Source organism: Halichoeres trimaculatus, unplaced genomic scaffold (genome assembly GCF_033239565.1).
Source record: "Halichoeres trimaculatus isolate MK-OKI-2021-1 unplaced genomic scaffold, fHalTri1.1 fHalTri1_scaffold_8, whole genome shotgun sequence".
NCBI lineage: Eukaryota > Metazoa > Chordata > Actinopteri > Labriformes > Labridae > Halichoeres > Halichoeres trimaculatus.
In genome coordinates, this window is record NW_027437186.1 from 37,518,568 (window position 1) to 37,543,494 (window position 24,927).

At 37.9% G+C, this 24,927-nt stretch overlaps 1 protein-coding gene across 1 annotated transcript in view; it reads right to left on the reverse strand.

Annotated features, from left to right (window-relative positions):
- The window catches only part of rassf4a (Ras association domain family member 4a), a 37,602-nt gene that overhangs the window by 2,258 nt on the left and 10,417 nt on the right, over positions 1-24,927 (reverse strand). Inside the window, exons 2-9 of the mRNA XM_074676624.1 lie at positions 23,450-23,515; positions 23,245-23,320; positions 6,888-6,994; positions 5,181-5,260; positions 1,161-1,330; positions 658-759; positions 523-574; positions 297-418 (exon numbers count right to left, since the gene is read on the reverse strand). Of these exons, the coding sequence (XP_074532725.1) occupies positions 297-418; positions 523-574; positions 658-759; positions 1,161-1,330; positions 5,181-5,260; positions 6,888-6,994; positions 23,245-23,320; positions 23,450-23,502 (762 nt within the window). The 5' untranslated portion in view covers positions 23,503-23,515. The remainder of the gene's footprint in view (positions 1-296; positions 419-522; positions 575-657; positions 760-1,160; positions 1,331-5,180; positions 5,261-6,887; positions 6,995-23,244; positions 23,321-23,449; positions 23,516-24,927) is intronic.

Below are 24,927 nucleotides of genomic sequence, written 5' to 3' on the forward strand. Positions count from 1 at the left end.
AGAGACTCAGATGGAGGGAAAAGAAACTGATTGGTCAGAAAACTCCAACATCAACAACCTGGTTTTATTTCCATTTATTTTTATCCCTCAGCTCAGTCACAACACAGCGTCGCTCAGCGAAATCTATTGTTGCATCAGTCTGGAAACAGGATACCTTTCCTCTGCTGCTAAATTTATCCGAACAGTCTGTCACCGTCCCATTGTGGCTCTGAGCGTCCCCGTGAGGACGGCACACAGATATAAAAAGGCTCAAACTGAGGGAACAGAGGGAGGCGCGGCAGGAGGCCCAGACTCACATCATAAGTGACTTCCTCTCCCAGGTCGGCCTCCGTGATTAAGATCTTGGAGATTTTCTCACAGGGTCCGTAGAGCACGCGAGCCACCAGCGGGTATTCACCATCCTTCAGCGGGGTCCTCTCTGCGAGGTCAAACACACAGACGATGACTGATGAAGACACACTCACAGAGACAACAAACAACTCAACATCTTCACACACACACAGGGTTAAAGTCCCAGCTCACCTCCAGACTCATGCACCATGTACAGGATAAACTCCTCTGGTTTATTTTCCACCTGAAAAACAAACTGAGATGATTTCTGGTCTGAAGCTTCACTGAAATGACACCAGACCAACGCGCTGTGTCTCGACCTCTCACCCTGAACTTGTGGAGCAGCAGGTTGAGGACCTGTACGGTCGTCATGGAGCTGTTCACTCGGACGTTTGTGACCGAGCCGTAGGCGGGGGTGAAAACAGATGTCTGCGGTCAGAAAAAAGAAAAACAAAGCAGAAATCAAAAGAACAAAACGTACAGAAAGTTTTTTATTTTCAGAACTGAGCGAACAGATTCCTGGACTTCAACAGTCTGGACGTTTTGAACCCGGAAAACCAAAACATAAAGGAAGTCCCTCAAATCTGCACCTGGCAGTTCAACAATAACACACACACACACACACACACTCACACTCACACACACACACCAGGACAAGCTAATGTAGGAACTGGGTAAGTAATCAGCGCACAGCGAGCACAGAAACACTCCAACAGGAAAGCTCGGCCCCTCTGCACCTGGACATCGCTCAACAACGGGATGCAATCATGACAGAGTGTGTGTGTGTGTGTGTGTGTGTGTGTGTGTGTGTGTACATCTTCTCCGTGTACCTTGTGGTTGTAAAAGTGTCCGTTGATGGAGAACCTGTGTGTGCGCAGGCGGTGCAGGTCCCTGGCGGTGTGTGTGTTTGATCTCCTCTGGACACGCATGAAGGAGGCGTCACTTCTGGTCCTGAGCAGCTGAGGAGAATCCTCTTCCTCTGGTCCGACCACGTCACCACCTGAGGGACACACGTCAACACACACACACACACCTTCATTTACGGTTTACAGATGATGTCTATAACACACCATCTGTACACGGGAAGAGAGGCGTGATTTACACTCAAACTGTGATTTCAGTCACACATACACCTGTATTTATACCATCATGTGTCTACTTTGTAAATTATTCACAGATTAAAACACTTTGGACCCCATTTCCTCTGTGGCATTAATAATAATTTACTTTATCACTGTTTTTACACTGTTTTGTTGGAGTTCATCAAAGATCTGACACTAATCTACCAACAGGAATAAAATCACATCAAGCTGCAGCAGATGTGTAAACTGTTTATGAAGCAGACGAAGAGAGAAGAAGAAGAACTTAGCAACAGCGGTTAAAAAGTTAGTAAAATGCTGGATTAATAATTATTATTCTTCTGCATTGACTTCTCTTTAAAACAAAATGAAATAAAAAAATTGATTTTGATTCATTTCTAAAACCTTTGTTTTGAGACTAAAGTACCCATGATGCTTAGAGTCTTTATTAGTTGTTGAGCCACGTCCATACGTAGCTTGTTACCTGAGAAATATACTTTTATATGTTTACGCCTGTTATCCAAATGAAACCGCATTTTTTTGTCACTAAAACTTATGTTTTCTGAAAACTCCGACCAAAGTGAAGTTTTTGGAAAACTCCACTTTCATGGTTTGGTGTAGACGCTGGGAAACTGAGTTTTTGGTTCTTAAACATCACAGCTGATTGATTGGGGGTCATTCTGATTGGTCGGCACTAGAGCCGGGCAGATTATAGCCTGTCACCGATTAATCAACATGGGCCAAAATGTAGCTGATTATAAAAATTTTTGCTCCGTGTAGATTCTGTCGCTCATGCTCCTGTGTGTTAATTAATATAAGGGGACTACACAGCGTCTCACTTCATAATGCCATGCAGGATCAACCTGGGATTATAAATTCACAAGTTATTGTCTTCAATGAAATAATTTTTTTTAGACATCAGCCATATATTGGATATCAGTCCATATATCTGATATCGGCTTCTTTTTGCCCCCAGTATCGATATCTGCATCGGCCCCAAAAATCCCAAATATGGGTTTGCTGTGCTTCGAGCCGCACTTCTCGTTGGGTTTTCCCAGTGTGTGTGGATGAAAGTATTTCTAAAAACTGATAAAGGGGGATGTTTGTTTCTTTAAAAAAAGGCCTGGCTACGTGTGGTCAAGGCCTCAAAAACAAAGGTCATCTTTGTACAAACTGTTTGAAAGTTGTTTTCAGGGTTGAATGAGTCAATGTCAACATGAAACACAGGAATATTTTCCATGTCTGTTAGAAATAACTCCTCTTCACTGAGCTGGTTGGTCCCTTCTTTACAGGTTTGGATCATAGACTGTCTAAAGCCAAAATACCCCTGTCACAGGTAGGGATGGGTACCGAATTAGGTACTTTTATAAATACCAACCAAATTCAGCTAAAAGTACCTGGTACCGATTCACATCAAATCGACATATTTTACAATCCCTAAAAAAAAACACAAGAACGTCAGCTGTCAATCATTGTTAAACGTGACTTAAAACCTCGTTTTTAACCTCGTATAATTAATGAAAACGAAACTTCTCAGAAAAAAAGAGGACTGAATACAAGGCAGCCAAATGATATCTTCAAATCACCACAACAATCAGACGTGAGAAACATTTCTACCAGGTGGATTCATTTTTTAAAGTTTGACCACAGCCCATCTGGAATGACTGGGGAGATGGAGTTTTTGATCTTTCCTGTAGCCAGGCACCAGGGGGAGCAGTTTTTGTGGCGACCTCATTTCAAGCCGAACTAGATGACTTCCATTTTTTTTTTTTTTACAGTTTATGGTTTGGACCAATATTCGATGCTTCATTTCTGGTTAAAAAAATCCTTTATTACATTTCAATAATATAAAATAAATGTCTAATTGTTGGTTATCAACCATGATTTGTAAAGATTTGTCAAATTTCTCTATTCACCCAAACATCATCTCACCTCGTATCCGCTTCCTGTGTTGGTGGCTTCTTATCGGCTTATGTTGTTGGGTCATTGTGTCACTTGGTTTTCATTGTTTGGGTTTCTCAGCTCTTGGTCTCTAAGCGGCTGAGGTTATTTTCTCTTTGGGATTATCATGTTTGGTTCTTTTGTCACTTCGCTTAATCTGCTCTCTGAGCTCTTTTGTGTTTCTGGTTCTTGTTTTGTTCTGTTGAACTCTCGCTTGTATGTAAACCTGTGGTTTTTTAAGGTGCTACATGAATAAACACATCCATATTATTCATCATCTTTAATCGTTCTGTAAGGTACATTAGAACTTCATATTTCTCAACAGCGAAAAAAGAAAGGAGGAAAAAAAATCCATGTTTTGAGAAACTTAACTCTGAATGATGACCTAGATTAGTGAATTTCAAAATCAAATTATGTGAAAAATTAATCTCATGGTTTAAGTTTTATTAATTCTTCAGTGTTTCTTCTTCTTAAACAATGTGCTGTGTCTGAGACAGAGATGGTGGTGCACTCTTTGTTCTAGTAGAGGCAACAAGACAAAACAAAACAAAAAACGATAAAAACAAAAAACAAAAAGTAGTAATGAAAACAAAAAAAAAAACACAAAACTAAAAAAAAAAGCAAAAACTACCAAAGGTTAAAAATGATAAAAACAAAAAAGCAAAAACTACCAAACAACAAAAAAAAAAAGTAATAATAAAAACAAAAACAAACAAAAGTTAAAAATGATAAAAACAAAAAATCAAAAAACTAACAAACAAAAAAATAAAAAACAAAAAACAAACAAAAAAGTAATAATAACAACAAAATTAAAACACAAAACTAAAACACAAAAACAAACAAAAGTTAAAAATGATAAAAAAAAACAAAAAAGCAAAAAACTATCAAACAAAAAAAAACAAACAAACAAAAAAAAACTTAAAAACTAAAATAAATACAAATAAAAAAAAACAGAAAAAAATGAAACAAAAAAGAACTTAAAAAAAAGAAAATAAAACAAATTAAAACAAAAAACAAAACTAAAAAAGAAACAAAAAAAAGAGAAAAAATGAACAAATAAATTACAAGAATGATAAATATAGCTTCCTATGGGTCTCACCTTATTATCTCCTTACTTAAAGGTGTTTATTTACCAGTTATGTGTCATCTTATATTTAGCTGTATGAATCAGTCGTGTCATAATGTTATAGCTTCTCTTATTGTGGCTAAAGTTTCAAAAAAAAACAGTCATTCTTTTAACAATGTGCCGTGTTTAAACACCGAACACAGATGTGAGGCCAGTCTCTATCTGAAAACCGAAGCACAGCATCAATGGAGCGTTTGTTCTCAGATTAAGATATGAAGAGAAACCCTGAAATTAAATTATAACTGTGACGGCTTAGCGTTTCCTTTTAGAAACCTAAATCCTCTTTGTTAGTCAGCCCGCAGATCTACACGTGACCAAAGTTTACGGCGGCGCCCACACGCCTGGCCTTGGTTAGACGGGGGAGTACGTGAGCTGCCCTCAGAACAACACACTTGTTTCTTCAGATGTTTCTTTAGCTGTTTATCTGTGGTTGAGGAAAACCCCACCAACAAGTCAACAGTTATAAAAACTGCTTAAAAAGGCGGCTCTCTTTCTGACCCTGGGTATTTATAGTCCTGATGATCTGATCCAGATCCCCCGTTCCGTAATCTCTGCTCGGCACGTGAGGAAACCTTTCCACTGGAAATGCTGAGGGAGAACTTTTGGAGCGTTAATCTGTTTCAGTATGTGTGTATACAATAATCCAGATTAATCCAGGTGGTGTGTGTGTGAGTTGGAGAATGACTGGACGTGGAGCGACTTACCAGCTGATCCAGTTTCTCTGCTGACAGAGTTGTTGTTGGCCTCCTTCGATGACTGTTTGTCCACTGAGGATCGGTCGTTCCTGGAGGCCAAATGAGCACAGTTCAGTTTATAATCTGTAGACGACACATTTCTTCATTTTCTTGATAAATGAAGAATCACGAGCAGCCTGAGCATGTAACTTTCTTTTCCCCAAAAATGAGGTCTATCTGGCTATTAAAAGCATCATTAGTCAAGTCAAACATTAAATCAAACCTGGGGCCCAGCCCAGACCCGCCTTGGCCTACTGGTACCAGCTTCCTGGGGTTTGGGACCAGTTTGAGCCCTTTCCTCCACAAATCAGGGAGTAAAAGCCCCAAAAGATGACTTAAAAAACAGAAATATAAATACATAAATGTTGGTTGTCTGATCTAAAAAGCGAATCTGATCCTTCTCGCGTTCAAACCATTGACTGTACAGAAAAGATAACATGCTTTGATTTCCACCCAAACACTGCCTCCATGGGAATTAGCACCTAGACGTTTCCTCATGTGGGAGAAAATCCATAAAGAAACAGAGCGTTAAGTTTTTGATGCTTGTTACATTTTCTCTGACCATAAGTAAAATAAACAAAAAATTAGATGAAATTTCTAAAATAAATGAGACATAAATCAGCTTGATAAGAGTTTGCTTTTAAGACAGATACCAGATACCGCTAAATGAAGTCATGCGTTAACATTTTGTCAAATTAATATAAAGAAAATCTTGCAACAAAACGTTCAATTTTTTTTTTACTTTTTGCAAATTATTTGTATTTTAATTTTTTGACATTTTTTCAAATTTAGAAAAAAAAATCCAATTTTAAATTGAAGATTTTTTCAAGTTTTTCGAATTTCACATTTTTGATTTTCTGCAAATTTTTGCAAATAATTTAAAATCCATATGTTTTCAAAAATATTGCGAATTATATTTAATTTTTTTAACAACATTTCAATTTTTTGCAAATTTTTGCGAATAATTGAAATCTTTTTTTTTTTTTAAATGTGCCAATTATATTTAATTTTTTAACATTTTAATTTCCTGCAAATTTTTGCAAATATTTAAAACCCATTTTTTCCAAAAATGTTGCCAATTATATTAAATTTTTTTAACAACATTTTGAAAATTTAGCAAATTTGTGAAATTAATTTTTTGCACATTTTTGTTTATTAATTTATTAATTCATTTTTTTTTTTTTTATTTATTAATTTTTGAATTTCAAAATTTGGGGAATTTTGCTTATTTTTGCCCATTTTTTTAAATTAATTTTTTTATTTAAAGCTTGGGCAGCCTGTAGTTAAGACAGATTTCTTCCCAGCCTGGAATAAGGGAGTTTATTTTAAACCTGTGGGTTGAGAAAACAGAAAATTTTTGTTTTCTGTCCAATAAACTCAGCGAGGTTGACAAGTACAGCTGCCTGTGACGATGGTTATTTTTTTTGCTACGTTTTTGCTTGAATTTATTTCAGAGTTGAAAGATTACCTTTAAAGCTTTAAGGTTTAAAATAAGAATAAAAAGTTTGAACAGAATTAAACTTTTAGGACTGTCCCTGATGCTCCTGTATCGTGTAAATATCCTCGTTGGCAGGCAGTGAACATCTTGCGTAACTGTGTTTGATCGTTTTCCAGCAGTAGCTGGCCAAAGACCTGAATCTGTGACACATGTGTCGATCACATTTTCTTCGTACCTACCGGTTGAGACGAAATCTTTCATTGTCGTCGTACATCTGAAGTCTGATTGGTCGACGGAGTCCCCAGTAAATGTTCAGCAGCCCCTCAAGAATGAGCTCGCCGTCCTCCTACAGAGAGAAACACACACACACACACATAAACACACACGTTTAACAATAATTATCAGAGCTCGTGGTCAGACGGGATATCCTGTTGGACGTCTGCCACGGCGGCTCAGTATCAGGTGTACGTGCAGAAGCAGTCGCTCGCAGCGTGGAGGTGAAGACCTGGAGGAACCCCGTCAGGTTTGGGCCCAGCCCTCCTCTCCCACAGGGGGCTGGGTGAAGTCATGTCTGAGAAGTCAGCAGTGAAAGGAAAAAGAAGTACTGCTAAGGGTCACGTACACAGTGGAGGAAGACTTTTGATTCTGCTGAAGTGAAACTCCAAATTTAGAGGAAAGGGCCCCAGCGGCTCTAAGTTTGGACAAGTAACTGTGTCAGTGTGAGTAAGGTTGGCAGCTAAAACAAAAAACAGACAAACAGCTGATGAAAAGGAGCATGTAGCATGTAGATTAGCTAGGCCTGACAATGTATGCCATTTAATTTGTGCATGTGTGTGTTTTAGAGAAAATTTCCATATTTAGTCCAACGTTTTGTCCAACTGTGACCATCATACTCACAGTCTGTCACACAGCGCTTTATTTTTCCAAACATCTTGTTTTATCAGCTCTGTATCTACACAGATCATTACACAGATCTTAAACTCAGCGGTCAGGTGTGTCAGCTGATGAGACGCCTCTTTAATGTTTGTGGCCAGGTCAACGACCAACACCTGTCAATAAACCCGACTGAGACAGAGATGGTGATACACTCTTTTGTCTCAAGACAACAAAAAAAAAACAAAAAAAAAACAGCAAAAACAAAGGATAAAAAAAAAAAATCAATTTAAAAAAACAAAACTAAAACACAAAAAATAATTAAAATATAAGCAAAAAAAAAAAACAATGACAAAAAATGAAAAAATTAAAATAAATACAAACAAAAACAAAAGCAAAATATAAAAATAAATAAATGAAAATATCAATAAAAAAACAAGTGCAATAAAAAATGAAACAAAAACATCAAAAACTGAGATTAAAAAAATAAAAAGCAACAAAAACAATAAAAATAACTAAAAACAAAATAACACATTAAAAACAAAACAAAATACAAAAAAAACACAAACTAAAAACTTAAAAAAAAAAAAAAAAAACAATCCTAAAAAACAAAAACAAAAATTATTCTAAAAAAACTATAAAAATAGAAAACAAATAACTAAAATATTAAATTAAAACCAAAATGAAAAACTTAAATAAGAAACATTAAAACAAAAAAATAGAGAAAACAAAAAACTAAAAAGAAAAACAAGAAAAAAATAAGATAAATAACAATTTTGATTTCTACAGCTTCCTATGGGTCTTACCTTGTGATTTCCATAGCTATAAATTTGTATTGACGAGTTATGTTTCATCTTATATTTAGCCTTATGAATCAGTCATGTTGTAATGTTTAGCTTTTCTTATCATGGCTGAAGTTAAGAAAAAAAATAGTCATTCACTAACTTTTACAAATCTTCTGTGTCCTTTGGGATAACTGACCTCTTTTAATTTCTCTTGTCTTGTTTTTTTATTTATTTATTTATTAATTTTTTTTAATCCGGCTGACACCTGCGGGCCACCGTATTAAATATTTGTTACTTTAAAAATATGTTAGCAAACCGGCAGAACATCTTGGAAAATGTAGAAAAATGATCAAATCTATCTTCAGATGAAACCAAAATTCAGACAGAAATACAGCAGAATATTTAAGACCTCCTGCTGAGAAAGCACCAGAACTCAGTTCATGTGGAAGCAGAGTGAATACTGATCTCAAACATTTTATTTTTTATCATTTTACGACTTTATACACAGATGGTTCACAGAGTTTAACTGATTTTCTAAGCTACCACGGGCCTCCACAGGCAGGCCTTTAATATTTTATCCCTTTACAGATTGAGTTTAGGAGTTTGACCTTTAGCTGAAGTATTTATGAGTCACATTATTCACTGTAAAGTCACAGCTGTAGAGTCATGTGATTAAACTGAGTTTGATGATGGGAGAAGTTCAGATTTCTGCATGAACGGTGCAGGAGATAAAAACTGTTTTACTGTAAGAGAAAAAAAGAAAGTTTCAGAGTAAAATGTCAGAGGAATAAATAAAGGGATGAGTGTGAAATCAAAGGTTTGAAGCTTTTATTTCTGGAACATCAGAGATGCAGGAGCACAGAGTGGAAATTAGAGTCAGGACAGATCGCTCCCCGAGCTTCATTGTTTCAGGAACATAAACACTGAGCCCAGCTGCACCACCAGACCTTTCCAGGCAGACCCTGCCCGGCTTCCTGAACACACCCTCACACACACAAACACACAAACACACACACACACACACACACACACACACGTTGGCTCAGATGTGAGGAAGGTCAGCAGAGTTATTTTTGGAAGCAGCAGCTAATCGCTCTGCTCCAGCCCGCCTCTATAAAGCCTGGACTCTCACTCCGGACCAGCCAGACTCTCAAAGACCAGCGGACGAACATCAGACTGACTCTGAGTGTGTCAAACAAACAACCGCGCCAGCAAAGGTGAGTTCTTCCACTTTTTATGCTCCTCATCGTCAGCTTCTTTATGTCTTTAACTGAACTTCAGCTTTAAACATGTTTACTGTTTAATATCAGTCACAAACTTCTCAAACTTTGCAGCATTTCTTGATTGTTTTTCAAATATAAATATGCATTTTTTAGATTGCAAACTTAATTTATTTTTACGTTAAAAATGTCAGATTGAACCAGAGTCAGCTCACAGTTCCTGAGGTCAACATTTTAAAAATTAGACAAATGCTGAATCAGAAACGATGGAGACGTATTTATAAACCGCTGATGTTTCCTCCTCCTGCAGAATGAAACACAGACGTCTGCTTCTCTCGCTGTCTCTCTTGCCGACCATCACTGAGACCCTCGAGGACTTGCCCACGCTGCCCTCCTCCTCCCAGCCCTCCCAGAGCTCCCAGTCTCTGGAGGACTACATGAGCAGTATCCAGGCCTTGGCCCGCCCCGTGGAGCCCCCCAGCTGCGGCCCGGTCAGACTCCAGAGGTCCCCGCGGCTGAGGAACATCTCAAAGGCCCAGATGAAGCTCTCTGCGTCGGGCTCGCTGCCCCGCGGGTCTCCTCGCGCCCTCAGGACGTCCAGACTCTACGGTCTGAGCCTGAACAGCTCTGAGGATTTCTCCCTGAAGACCAGCAGAGACTGCAGGGGCACAGACCCCGTGGACTGGCTGTTTGGTCAGATTAGGACTTGAAGGGGGGCCTGGAGACGCCGTGGAGATGGTTTTATAATAATACTCAGCTGGTGGAGGCGGCCTTGAAGACAGGAACAGAGGGTTGATGGACTAACGATGGCTCCAGAGAAAAGTGCTGATCTCTTCGTGTAGTTCGCGGTTTGCACTGAGGACTTAGGTCTACATGTTTACAGAGTTTTATATTTTATGATGTAAATTATGTAGTTTGTAATAAAATCCTGAAATAATCATGAAAAGGTTGATTCCTCTGTTTCTGAACGCTCTTAGCTAAAGGATGAAGATCTTCACGTCTTAGTTTTAGGAGAAACAAAGCTGGATTTCAATCAGTCAAACAAAAACCTTTTTAAAAAGACTGAGATGTGTTTGAGTCTCTTGTGGTTTTGCACTAATCTAAGACCAAACATTAGCATTTCAGATGCTGAGTTCTGGGAATTTGTGACTTTTGGATTATTTTCTAAAAAAAACAAAGAGCTGGAGTCTCAGCTGATGGCAGCTCCAACAGAAAGCAGTAAATCCCTTTTCCATCAGAGGTGAAGTGTCTTGCACAAGGGTCCCTGAACAGGACCTGGGATCAAACCTTGACTTCCCATTTCTACCAATGACAGACTGATGATGATGAGACCATTAGCTTGTTAGCCTAATACAATCCTAAAAAAACTGAGGTTTGATCGACAATTGAGATTTATCTTCATTTACTTCAGCTCTAATTTGGTCTCTAAACAGATCCTTCTCTCCCTTATTATAGCAAAACTATATTCATTCAGGAAATGTTAGCAAGAAATTCACATTTGTATCTATGGACTGAAGCGATGTATTTGAAACACCATTCTCACGTCCTTTGCTTTGACTGCTGTAAACAACCACCAGAGGGAGATATTTGACCTTTTACAGCACCAGTTATACTGTGTTTGCTGGTTTAAAATAAATCTAGAAAAGACAAAAAGAAAAAAACAAACTAAAAAAGACAAAAAAGCAAAAAGACAAAAAGAAAGACAAAAAACAAAAAACAAATAACACGACAAAAAGACAAAAAAAGAAAAAAAAAACTAAAAGACAAAAACAAACTAAAAGGCCAAAAAAAGAAAAAAACAAAAAGGCAAAAATACAAATAATAAACAAACAAAAAAGAAAAAAAACAAAAAACAAAAAACAAAAAAGGCAAAAAGACAAAAAAGGAAAAAACAAAAAAGGCAAAAAGACAAAAAAAAAGAAAAAACAAACTAAAAGACAAAAACAAACTAAAAAGGCCAAAAAAAGAAAAAAACAAAAAGGCAAAAATACAAATAATAAATAAACAAAAAAGAAAAAAAACAAAAAACAAAAAAAGGCAAAAAGATAAAAAAAACAAACAAAAAAAAAAGAAAAAATGAACAAAATATGATAACTAACAAGAATGATAAATACAGCTTCCTATGGGTGTCACTATTTGATATCCTTTCTTATGTGTTTTTATTTACCTGTAATGTGTCGTCTTATATTTAGCTTCATGGATCAGTCATGTCGTAATGTTTAGCTTTATTTATTATGGCTGAAGTTAAGAAAAAAAAAGTCATTTACAAACTTTTACAATTTTTGCATCCAAAGCCTGCAGTTAAAAACAGACAGAGTGTATTTCACCAACACACAGGTTATTTTGATGCTAATTTGATTAATTCAATAGAGGGAAGATTTAAGTTTAGATCACAGTGTCATTTTGTATCCCTTGACCATGATGCATGAAGAAAGAAGAAGAGGAAGAAGAAGAAGAAGAAGAAGAAAAGGGCAGCTAACTGGTGATAGACTTGTTAAAACATTACTCAGACATAAAGGATAATTTCATAAATTAATGTAAATATGTTTCTCTTTGAAAAAGCAAAAAGAGTCTTTAACTCTAGGACTGAAATGTAGAAGCTAACCAAAGGAGACAAAGAGCTGGACGTCAACAGAGATCAAATTAAAGCAACATCCACAAACCAGCTACACACAGAAAGAGCAGTAACAAACGTTCAGAGTAAGAGAAATACAAAAACAACTCAATTCTCCTCCAGTGTCTGAAGAAGTCGATCCAAAACCCAGATCCTCCAGAGCATTGTCTCTGAAAAGACCCCAGCTCTACACTGACATCTTGTGGAAAATATTGGCGTTACATTATCGTCCTTCTCGACTCTACAGTATCAGTTACAACCACTAGATGGCGCTCCATTCATAAACTTTGATGTTTCCACACACTCAGCTCATGTGAACAGCCTCTGACTTTCCCACCCTGTCACCTGACCCCTTTATCCAGGAGCAGGAAGGAGTTACAGGGAGCTGTTTGAGGACCGTCACTCTGAAAGTGAAAACTCTGTGAACTCTGAGCGCTGACTTTATCCTCGGCCTGTTCTCGTGTTGGAGCATGTTGAACTCAAATATTTGGAGTTTGTTTACCGTAGATGGAGCTGAACCCCAGAGCACCTGACACGTCCTCCCACGCAGTGACTAACACACATCACCTGACTACACCTGGCTTCATCAACACACAACAGTAACTGAACGATGAGAAGCAGAACTCAGGTAGGTTGGTGATGGATGAAAACAGTTAAAGGAAATCAGTATCTGTTTTATTTAATCTCCCTGACCAGCTTCTATCTGCAGAGTAATGCCTGTCCCTTAAACATACACGCATTTAGAGAAAAAGGTAAATATTGTGGTTTCAGGCCTCATCTAATTGTTCAACAGACTGTAGATATTTCATAATGCATATTTTCTTTTTTTTAAGTTATGTATTTTTTGCCTGTAACTTTTTGTTCAGAGAGAGATAGGATGGTGGATACAGCAGACAACACTCGTAAGTTTGGATAGAAAGATGAAGGGAAGGAAGTTAAACCAGAGCTGCCTGCTTCAGGACTAAAGCCCCCAAACAATTTAATCCCAAAGACAATTCTTCCCCTGATATCGTCTAAATTACAGATTGAGATATAAAACCATCACAGAACCATCAAAGCTGCAATGCCTAAAGTGGCCACAGGGGGCCCGCTCTAAAAGACAGCCAGTACTATTAGATCTCATGTTAAAATCAAAATCTACAGCAGGAAAAAAATGTGTAAACAGCCTGGTGAAAAAACGTTTATAGTTGATATTTCTATTTGATTTTTTTTTTTAATTTAATTAATTTTGTGTATATATATATATATATATATATATATATATATATATATATATATATAGTGTTTCCTTCACGCTATAGTCCAGTGAGAGAACGAGATAAATAAAGTGTTACCTCGCTATATTATAGTGAGACACCTCCGGGGCTCCGTAGTTTTTTTTGACTACTATATCTATCAATTTTAATAGACACTCTCACACTCACACATGTAGTGTGAGGTTTAATTTGGTACTTTTATGGGCACCAACTGAATTCTGTCAAAAGTACCGGGTACCGATTCACGCATAAACCAAAAGGTACCATGTTTAGGTACCTAAATGTATCCTTGTGACTGCGAGGGAGTGAAAGAGTAGGAGACTTTCTATACTGGACATGAACACAGCATTGCAAGGTTATATATTGAAGAATAAATATGTTGAATTGAAAAAATTTAATATTTCATTATCAAAAAAATTGATATTTTTTACCACGTTAACTCAAAAAGTACCGAAAAGTGGTACCATTGACTACCGCTACCGATTGCCGGGTATTGGGCATTGGTATCGTATCGTTTCAAATGTTAAAGGCACCCATCCCTACTCACATGCCCATGGTACCAACAACGATGTGTTAGAATTTACAGTACAGAGTATGTGCGGAGATGCTCGCTCATGCTTGCTCATAGCAGTGTGAAGGTTGTTGAAATCACCATACCCTGTCGTAGTCCAGCCAGCTAGCCATTTATGTTTGTCAAAAGTGCTAGCTTGAAAGTGATGGACAGAATTCTTTGCCATTGTGATGTCTAATTCAGGAGTAGGCCGACCACTTGAGATTATATTCTGTGATTAATTAATCGTAATTAATCACATTTTAATCACATCAATATTCAATATCAGAAGCAACACTTTTCAATTCAAACAGATTTTCGTAGTAGACTAAATCATTGAATATTCTCATACACAAGTTTAAACAACAAAATCCTGTTTATTTTGTTCAGAAGATGTTTTTTTGTGGACACGACTTTCAAGTACATTCATCAGCCGTTATGTGGTAAAAAGTGCTGTCAGGAGATTAAAAAAATAATGTAATTAATTACAGGATTTGTAATTAATTGATCACATTGATTAATCACATTTTAATCTTATATCTGTTTAAAGTCCCCACATAAAGAATTTTAATTCTAGGGCATTACAAAATGATAGTGCATGACTAATCAAATGAATTCACGAAAAAGAGAAGATTTGTAAATCTTTTTTTTTTTTTCAACTGGACAAATATATATATATGTATGTATCAGATGGCTCGATAGAGAAGAAAATGACAGACAGTAGACATGCTCCAGTGTAATGCATTGACACTGGGAATGCTATGTCTATCTATGAGCCGGGGGGTTCAGCCTCGCCCGGGATCTCAAAGTGTGAAACAGTTTTCAAGGAGACAGGAACATGTGGATCAGATCCAGCTCAGACTGGAGACAGACTGTCTCTGTGTGCAGATAACTTCAAGGCCAAATACAGGTTTGTTACTATTTGACACACATAGAAGTTTCTAATTCAGTCACAAACGTTAAATCTTGGCAAGTTCCTGCTGCTGGTGCCTTTGAGGGACTTTTTTTTTTATGAAAATGGGAAATTTCTCAAAGATGAGTCATACCATGAGCCTGCCCTATAATCCTCCAGCTGAGGCTGCTCCAGTTGTTTTGGTGAATGAATTTCATCTGTTGTCATATTGTTATTGATGTTAAACTGGCTCACTGACCAGCTGATGGATGAGCGTTTAGCTTTATTAGCTTTCTGTTAACCAACTCTTCAATCCTCCACTGTCCTCTCTACTCCAGATCAGGTGTAGAAAAATTCAGGTTTCTTTAAGTAATGTCTTGGCTCTGTTTTTGTTGTCAAAGCCTTATTATTATTATCATTATTATTATTATTATTATTATTATTATTATTATTATTATTATTATTATTATTATTATTATTATTATTTATCATTATTGTTATTATTATTACTATTATTATTATTATTATTATTATTATTATTATAATTATTTTATTTATTTATTTATTCATTCATTCATTTATTTTTCTTTTAATTTATTATTTTTTTTTAGTTTTTTTTCATGCCAATGTTTTACAATTCCATGGGTTTTTGTGGCAACTTTATTTGTACTATTTTATTTATTTTATTTTACTTCAATTTTTATTTATTTTTATTTATTTTTTTTATTTTATTTTTATGTATTTTATTTACTTATTTTTTCTTTTTCCTTTTTTTTTGGGGGGGGGGGGGGTGGGGGTTATACAGTCAAGATGTTTTTTTTTTTTTTTTTTTTTTTTTTTTTGCAGATCCTCACAGAGAGATGGTGGTCCGTTACAAACCACACAGTTATTAGAGTAACCAGATGTCTGCTGTGATATTATTCTTGGAGTATTACTTTGGCTAACACACCGGTTAAAAAAACACACAATCACTCTGGGCTGCAGAAAAACAACATACCAAACTCTGGCTTCATAAAGGCAGCGGACAAACCCAAACCTGACCTAATGTGGTTAAATTAATCATTTATACAGTTACATGTTACGACCACAGCACAGCTCTGTCTGGAAATGCCATGCTAACAGGTTGTTTTAATTAACAGCCACATGCACAGTCATTATTTTGTCCTCAGTCACTCACATCAGGAGTTTCCACTTGTTGATCTGGGGCCAGATACCATCCACCAAACGTCACAGCTTTGACCCTCATACCCACAGACTCCTGGTGAATCAGTCTTTAGGATTCAGGAGCCAAGGACCAGTTCAGCTCTGTGTTGGTCATAGCCTGACCTACATACATGAGGTCATTTGTCTCTATGTCGCCATGCCATAACTGTTTACTGTGCAGGAAGCTTTGATCAAACACAGTCCTTTAAAGCTGGTTTAACAGCTGTTTTGAGGAATTCAATCGAGTCACATGATCTTTAAAAACACCTGATGTCAGGCAGTGGTTTAGGAGCAAATGTAAAATTTCCAGAGTGCCTAAAAGCACTGCAAAAGATGACACATCTCCACTTCCTACTGTAACACAGAGCTACAGCCAAACCAGCCCTGCAGCTGGAGACCACTTATTACACTGCTGGTGTTTTTTCAAGCTGGAGTCTGGACAGTAAAGAAGAGTCTGGGCCGATGAGCCGTGGTATTATCATCCCCAAACTTTTAATCACAGACATCCCTCAGGTCAGCTTTTAGTGAAACTGATTCTTCAGTTGGAAACAGAAAACTCAGTTCATGGAGAGTTCAATAACTCCTGTGTTAGTTAGCAGACGGCGCTGCAGCGGCCGCGTTAGCCAACAGCTGCTGGTCAAAGTATGATGTCGCGTTCAGATCAGACAGGAGTAAACGAAACTCTTGTTAAACGAGGTGAACGGTGCAGACTGCGTGAACTCAGACGCTTCATTTGCTTCATCAGAGACTTAAGGCTAATTCAAGGAGATCTTCTGGTGCCATTGAACTGAAGTGTCCAATAATTTGGCTGTTACATCCCAAATAAAAACATAAACATCAGATGTCACACCGTGAATCGAAGAATTCATCTGGGGAATGGAGGAAAAACTGATAACGTCAGCGTACTGCGATCTGAACTGACCTGAGACCTGAAACCTTTGTTTTTACAAGAAACAGGATTAAAGGTGCTGGCTTGGAGGAAAGTGAAAGAGAAGATCAGATAACATGGAAACCTGAGCCCCTTTATTCCAGCACTAGTTATACAGCATTTGCTGATTAAAAATATTAAAAAAAGAGAAATAGACAAAAAACAAACAAACCAAAAAGACAAAAAAAATGGCAAAAAAACAAACTGAAAAAAACAAAAGAAGAAAAGGCTAAAAGGCAAAAAACAAACATAAAAAAGACAAACAAAAGAAGAAAAAAAAGGCCAAAAAAAAAACAAAAAAAGCAAAAAAGACAATTTATAAACAAAGACACAAAAAAGAAAAAAAAAGAAAAAAAAACTAAAAGAAAAAAGGCAAAAAGACAAAAAAAAAAAAAGAAAGAAAAAACAAAGAAAAAGACAAAGAACATTAAAAAACGAAAAAAAGCCACCACCCCCCACCCCAAAAAAAGGGAAAAAGACAAAAACAAACAAAAAAAAAAACCACTTAGCTAAAATTGGATCTGTCTTTATCAGTGATAGTTTTTACATCCAAAGCCGTGACAATCAACAATCAAAAAAGACAGTGTATTACACCAACACTAGGGTCATTTTAAAGCTAATTTGATTTATTTAAGTGCAGGGAAATTAAGGCTTAGATAACAGTGTCATCTTGTATCATGATGGATGTAGAAAGAAGACGAAGAAGAAGAAGAAGAAGAAGAAGAAGAAGATAACGTGGAAACCTGAGCCACTTCATTCCAGCTGTTGGTTAAAGCATCAAGTTAAATTTTTCCCAAACACGGAGAAAAAACAATATTTTTTCTGTCCAGTAGGAAAACAACATTTCTTAATTTTTACTGCTTAAAAAAATATTTGGCATGTGTTGACTGATGCTCAACCGGTCACTAGGGGGAGCTACATTGAAAAAAAAATAATAAAACCTGAAATGTAACAGAAGTGCTGAGCCTGAAATGTTATTAAAAAACTGAAAAACAACCGAAATTGTAAGAACTTGTTACATTTTGGATTTTGTTACCTCCACCAGGGAGGTTATGTTTTGTCAATTTTTGTGTCTGTGAACAACATAACTCAAAAAATAACAAACAGATCTTGATGAAATTTTCAAGAAATGTTCAACATGGGATGAGAAAGAAGAGATTACATTTTGGAGGTGATCCAGATCACCGTCTAGATTCAGGATTTTATTAAAGCTATGGTGTATGATTTGGAAGCTTTGCACATCTTAATTACACCGTTTATAGGGCTGTTATTGTCCTATGGTCCAATCTACACAATATTAAGACCAAAAAGAATGAAAAAAATCTGTGCATGGTATGCGCGGTTCGGATTCGTCCGATTCGCCTTCCCCACCACCCCTCTCACGTCAGCTAGCTGCTCAGCTACCGAAGCGCCATGGAGCCAGAGAAGACCGAAACCAGGAAGCTGTTACTGTTATCTCCCACAGGGAAGGGAAGAAAACAAAAAAGTTTCAAGGAAAAGGCTGAAGCAAGGAAAAATTATGAGCGATACAGGTGCCAACAGAGACTGAATATTGGAGAAATGTACGAGCGGTGGAAAAAGCTGCAGAGGGATTTGGAGAAGACTGACGCAGAGACAGCTGAGTTTCTGTTGAACAGGTAATGACTATGTTTCCCACAGTGGGAGATGTCAGCTGAATAACTCTGGTTAGTCTGAGCCTGTACTGGCTAATGACTGAACGCTGCTGGTCGGAACGGGTCGGCTCTGTCAATAGATGTTAGCATAAGTTAGCCACGCATCTTTAGCATTGTAAACTGAGCTGGTGAAGACACGCTGAGAAAGGTAAAGCCCCGCCCACAGTCGGCTCTGCTCTGATCAGCTGGCAGTGGTGTTGTGCCAAGGTAGGTACCCTTGCCAGGATTCCTACCCCCTTCACGGCAGAGACCGCCCCAGGAGAGTGCCTGCGCTGGGTGATGACTACGGCGGATACAACAACAAAAGCGCCCCTGCACCGCAAAAGTAACTTTGGAGCGTGCCTGCACTCGCTAACTTTCTCTGAGCACTTCTTTTTACTGACGATTGAACAAACAGGGTTGAGTACTGCACGCAGTCCTGCTGCGAAGTGATCCAGCTGATAACAACAAAATGGAAAAACAAAACAGAAGAATGAAAAGAATATAAGTGAGATTTGTTACTCACACCTACAAAAAAATTAATATTTTAGACATGATTTGTTGCTTACTTGCGATACCCTCGTGGCCCACCAGGGGGCCGGGGCCCACAGATTGGGAATTACTGGTGAACTTGAACTGTGCCAAACACAAACAGAAAATTTAGTGTTTTAAGCATTCAAGGAAAAACTAACCAGGGCTGTTTCTTTTTAACTCACACCTTCTCACGCTTTCCTAAAAACTCTTCCTGAGGAGTCGTCAGCTCGCCTGAATCCCACCTCCCAGACTTCAGACTAACTCCTCTGGACCCTTTTCCTTCCCCTCACACAAAAGCCTCTTTATCCCGTTTATCAACCCTTTCCAAATCAAGCTGCCAATCCAAATAAACTCTCCTGTGTAACATGCAGCGTTTTGGTTTTGAGTCAAAAATGAATTTTAAAAAATCTTTCTGTAGCTTCACAGACGGCTCCCTGCTTTCATGTTTCTCTGTTTCAGAAGATAAAAAGTTTCCTGACTCTGACGGACGTAATGTGTACCTCTCGCCTCTGCTCGACTGTACTTACATCACAGTTATTGTGCAATAAAGAGCAACATGTCTGAGTGGGAGGAGATATAACCAGGCTTCAAACAGGACAGTAAAACAACAATCCCTGAGATATCTCTGCTCATAGGTTGATCATTACTCAGTGAAAGAGATGCAGCGATAACACTCAGCGTCTGATTGGTGGATCTTTAAAGCTCGCGTAAGGAGGGAGGTCGTCTCTGCGCTGGAAGCTACAAACCACAAAACTCTTTACAAGCTGCTCATGAGACAACGTAATAAAAGAGGAGAAAGAAAGTGTTTTTACTGAGAACCAAAGTCCTCTTTGTTGGCTCCAAACCAGCTTTGGTAACGTCCCCCAACTTTTCAGTAACCAGTGACAGCTCTATAGCCCCTCCTTCACCCACAGTGAAGAGCCTGGGTGTCTTCTTTGACAGGACTCCATCCTTAAAAGCTCAGATCAACATCATCACTCAGTCAGCATATTTCCAGCTTCACAACATGAACTATCCTCAACCACCAGGGAGGTTATGTTTTGTCAATTTTTGTGTCTGTGAACAACATAACTCAAAAAATAACAAACAGATCTTGAAGACATTTTCAAGAAATGTTCAACATGGGATGAGAAAGAAGAGATTACATTTTGGAGGTGATCCAGATCACCGTCTAGATTCAGGACTTTATTAAAACTATGGTGTATGATTTGGAAGCTTTGTACATCTTAATAACACAGGTTATAGGGCTGTAATGGTCCTATGGTCCAATCTACACAATATTAAGACCAAAAAGAATGAAAAAAATCTGTGCATGGTATGTGCGGTTCGGATTCGTCCGATTCGCCTTCCCCACCACCCCTCTCACGTCAGCTAGCTGCTCAGCTACCGAAGCGCCATGGAGCCAGAGAAGACCGAAAACAGGAAGCTGTTACTGTAACCCCCCACAAGGAAGGGAAGAAAACGAAAAAGTTTCCCCAGTGGTCCCCAACCCCCCCGGCCACGTACCTGTACCGGTACGCGGGTCGATTGGTCCTGGGCCGCACATAAGAAATACTCAACCTAAAATGTTTCAGTTTGATTTATCTGAACTATGTTTTATTTTGAAAAATGACCAGAATCTCTCCGTCACACCCGTCTATAACTCATTCTTGACACCAAGTCTCCAAGCTAGCAAAATGGACAAAAAACAAACATCTTTGTAAAGTTTCTTTAGGCAGGGTAAAAGAGCCAGTAGGGAGACAGAAGAAGAGCCAGTCGGTGAAAATACATCACCTGTCTCTGCATCTTCAAATCTCCCCTTAAAACTCGTTTGTTTGGATGAGTCTTTTCTGTTTGACCACGTCATCCTCACTTCTGCCTTTTGTTGTATTTTTATGGAACTGATTGTGTTTTGTTTTTTATGAAGCTATAGAGGGATTATCAGTCTACATCGTCATAAAGATGTGCACGCATCTTGGCCACAGAAGCAGCGTTTAGCTCCATTCATTCAGACGAGTTAGCGTTTAAAGACTAAATTCAACCTGTTATCAGCATCAAAATGTACGGTTGTTCTGTGCTCAGTTTTTAGAAACAATATTACACAGCAGAGGCAACGTCTATCAAGTTTTGACCGTCACAGAGCAACCAGTGTTTTGGAGTTAATAGTGACCATGCTAACTGGTGACTCTCAGTCGACAGTATCAGTAATTAACGGCTCAGAGTCACCAGTTAACAGGGTCACACTTTATACTGAAACACCAGAAACGTCTGTGGGTAAATAATTAAATGTGCCGTCTTTATCCGATCTGGTTCAGTTCTCTGGACGTAGTTTTCTAGTTCTTTATTTTGAACCTGGTCTCAGACTCAGCAGTCTGTGTGATTTTTGGTCTGGGAGGGTTTCTGATTTATTGACACATGTTTACGTCCTGGTCTGTCACAGTCTGTAAGTGTCCATGGATAATACAGGAGCATCAAGTGACATTTGTGTGTTTAAATTCCTCTCTGTGTACATGCTGGACTTCTCCGCTAAAAACGTCTGTCCACCTAATATCTGTCCACTCTCTGCTACTTCACAAACCTGGGAGCTGTTTACCGTCCATCAAAGTGATGATATTTAGTTTAAAAATGTGATTTTTGGTGGTCAATTCCTCCACTTCAGTTGACGAACCATTGTACTCCGCAGTGCTTCTGCACCCAAGTTGCGCGCGCATCCTCCGTTGTTGATAGATAAATAATCCCTCTATACTTTTACCATGTAAGGGGACCTGCAGTGTCATGTAAGGCGACCACAATTAAAACATTTTTTTTTTATTATTATTATTAATATTAGAAACAAAATCATGTTTTGTCAGCTAGTAATGGAACTGACACTGTCTAACAAAATTGATCAGATGGGAAGATATGATAAATAAAACCAGGGAAAGGCGAGGTTCAGTGGAAATAAAACTGCCCATAGATAAATAGATAATAAATAAATGAGCAGTGAGCACATTAAAAAGTTACAAACTCCTGCTGCTTTAAATATTGTTGATGTTTTTGTTGAATTTGGGTAAAATAGTCAGAACATCCTCATTTTCTCAAACCCCTGAGAGAAAAAGTGAATCAGGGAAATGTTCAGATCTGGCTCTGTTACAGATGCTGAGACGTCTGAGTGTTTGTGTTGATGGAGCTGAACTCTCTGATAATCTGCTGGTCCAAACTGATGTTGAGTCATTTTTAAAATCTAAAAACACGTCTGTGATGTTTTCTTTCCAACATTAATCTCAGTCTGAGGTTTTGAGGTTTTGAGGGGGCTGTGAGGAATCTCAGGCGTGAAAAAATATCACTTCACACCCACAGCTGGTGTTTTCTGTGTTTTCTGTTTTTATGGCTCCTGTCACTCACGGGTTGAAACCGTCCTGACATCGCTCCTCCAGACGGGAGATGTTGAAACTTTTGTTTTATCTCTGGTCATATTTTGATCCGTGCTCTGGGATCTCTGCTCTCCTCTCTACACGCGTGTTTGTTACATGTTGGTGCATCATGTCTGCAGCCCTGAGGGGTTTTCCCAGTGTGTCTCTGTGCAGTGAGTCTGTCTGGTTGGACAAAACAGAGCAACATACTGTATCAGACACACACACACACACTCACACACACACACACGATGTAGAAACCTGCTGGGGAACACAAAGGGGAACTCCAGACCATGAAAGCCATAGAATGATCAGCAAACAAAGACCCAAACTCCTGAAACAGCAGCAAAACGCTCAGGGTGGACATTCTTCGGTCAGTGCACGTGAGAAAAACCTGGATCCCGTCCTCCACGCACGCCGCGTTCGGAGGGCGAGGGGCTTTTTGTGGTACGCCAGGATCCAGAGACTCCTAGCAGCCTGCAGACACACTCACAGCATGTGTGTATGAGTGTGTGTGTGTGTGAACAGTGTTCTGGTTTAACTGGTTCCACTTTAGGCATGTGTGTGAGTGAGTGTGTGTGTGACCCATTTTACAGTTTGTCCTGCAACCTACACACCCACACACACTCACACACACTATAGAAGCAATCAAAGATGACTCTCCTTGTTTATCTCAGGTGATTTCCGCCTGCTGTCAGGTGACCGTGTCTCGTCTTACCTCTCGAGTCCTCAGCTGGAAGTTCTTCCCTTCGTGGTAACAGTTGTACGTCCTCAGCAGAGACAGGATGTCAGACCTGAGCGTGAACACAAACACCACAAAGATTAACACTCAACGCTCACACACACACACAGAGCAAACAGAGATGAAATTCAATCCGTGTGATCTTCACTTTTGCCGTGTTTGGAGGAAACCGTGAACTTACTTAGGGATGAGTTTGTCCTCGCTGAGCTTCACGTGGGTCTGACGCTCATCCATCCTGGCTCCACAGCTGAGGAGAAAGTCAGACATGAAATAACACTTCAATAAAGTGTGTTTAAAATTAACTCATGACAGTAAAACACAGAAATAAACGATGGAAAAGTACAGACAAAAACTCAGGATCAACTCATTCACATTCCTTCATGTTTCGTTTTGATTCAGTTTCCTTATCTTAGTGATCAGATACTATTGAATAATTTGCTCCTGTGGGAAAACCAGAGACGAGGAATGATGATGATGATGATGATGATGATGATGATGATGATGATGATGATGATGATGATGATGATGAATCACATGCTGTTGTTGACAAAGCGCCAAGCGACTGACAGAGGTAACATGTCGTGGCAAAGCTCCACGAACCCTCGCCAGGTAATCCATGAAACACTTTCCACTGAGTGATAAACACCAGGAGCAAAAGTTAAAAACTGAGGAAAGATTTAACCACAGGGCGAAGAAATATAACCAACAAAAACAAATAACACATCAGAGGTCAGTAAAATGGTAAAAAGTGAAACAATAAGATCAGAGAGGAACTTTCAGTCTGTGTTATCTCCTGAACAGGATGATAAATTTTATCCTGTTTATCCCAAAGTATTGTTCTCTCATTAAAAATAGTCGTCCTGATTTTTTCTTGTCTTGTTATGTAACTGCGCAAACTTAACCAACATGTCTATTTAAGTCTGAAAGTCTCACTACTTCTCCTTAGAGGTGATTAAAGCTCCTGTCAGGAGTTTTAGCTTAAAATAAAACAGACAGAAATCCGAGACGATCTGCAGGAAATCAACTCAAATCTATGCCTCAGATTTACATAATGAAAAACCCAGATTATAAATGTTACTAATCCAGCTTGTAACAATCTGATGCTTCAGTTTTGTTTTGATTTCTTGTTTGTTTTTCTGTTTGTTTTTGCATTTTGTTCCCTGATTTGTCTTTTTTAATTCCGTTTTAGATTTTGTACACATCATTACCCTATTCTTATTTTTCTCATTCAGTTTTGTTTTTGTCTGACCCTTGTGTGTTTTGTATCTTATTTTCTTGTATTTACCCAATCCAATCCATTTTATTTATACAGCACATTTTAAAAACAATCAAGTTTCCCAAAGTGCTGAACAGCAATAATCAAATATGAACATCAATTTAAAAAATAAAATGAAGTAAAAAAAAAAAAAAAAAAACGCATAAAAACAAATAAAATAAAATAAAACAAAATAATGCATAAAAACAAGTAAAATAGAATAAAATAAAATAAGACATAGAAAACAAGTACAATAAAATAAAATGAAATACCGCAAAAAAATCAAATTAAATAAAACAAAATAACGCATAAAAACAAATATAATAATATAAAAAAATTAACATATACAAACAAATAAAATAAAAAATGCAAAAAATAAAATGAAATAAAATAACGCATATAAA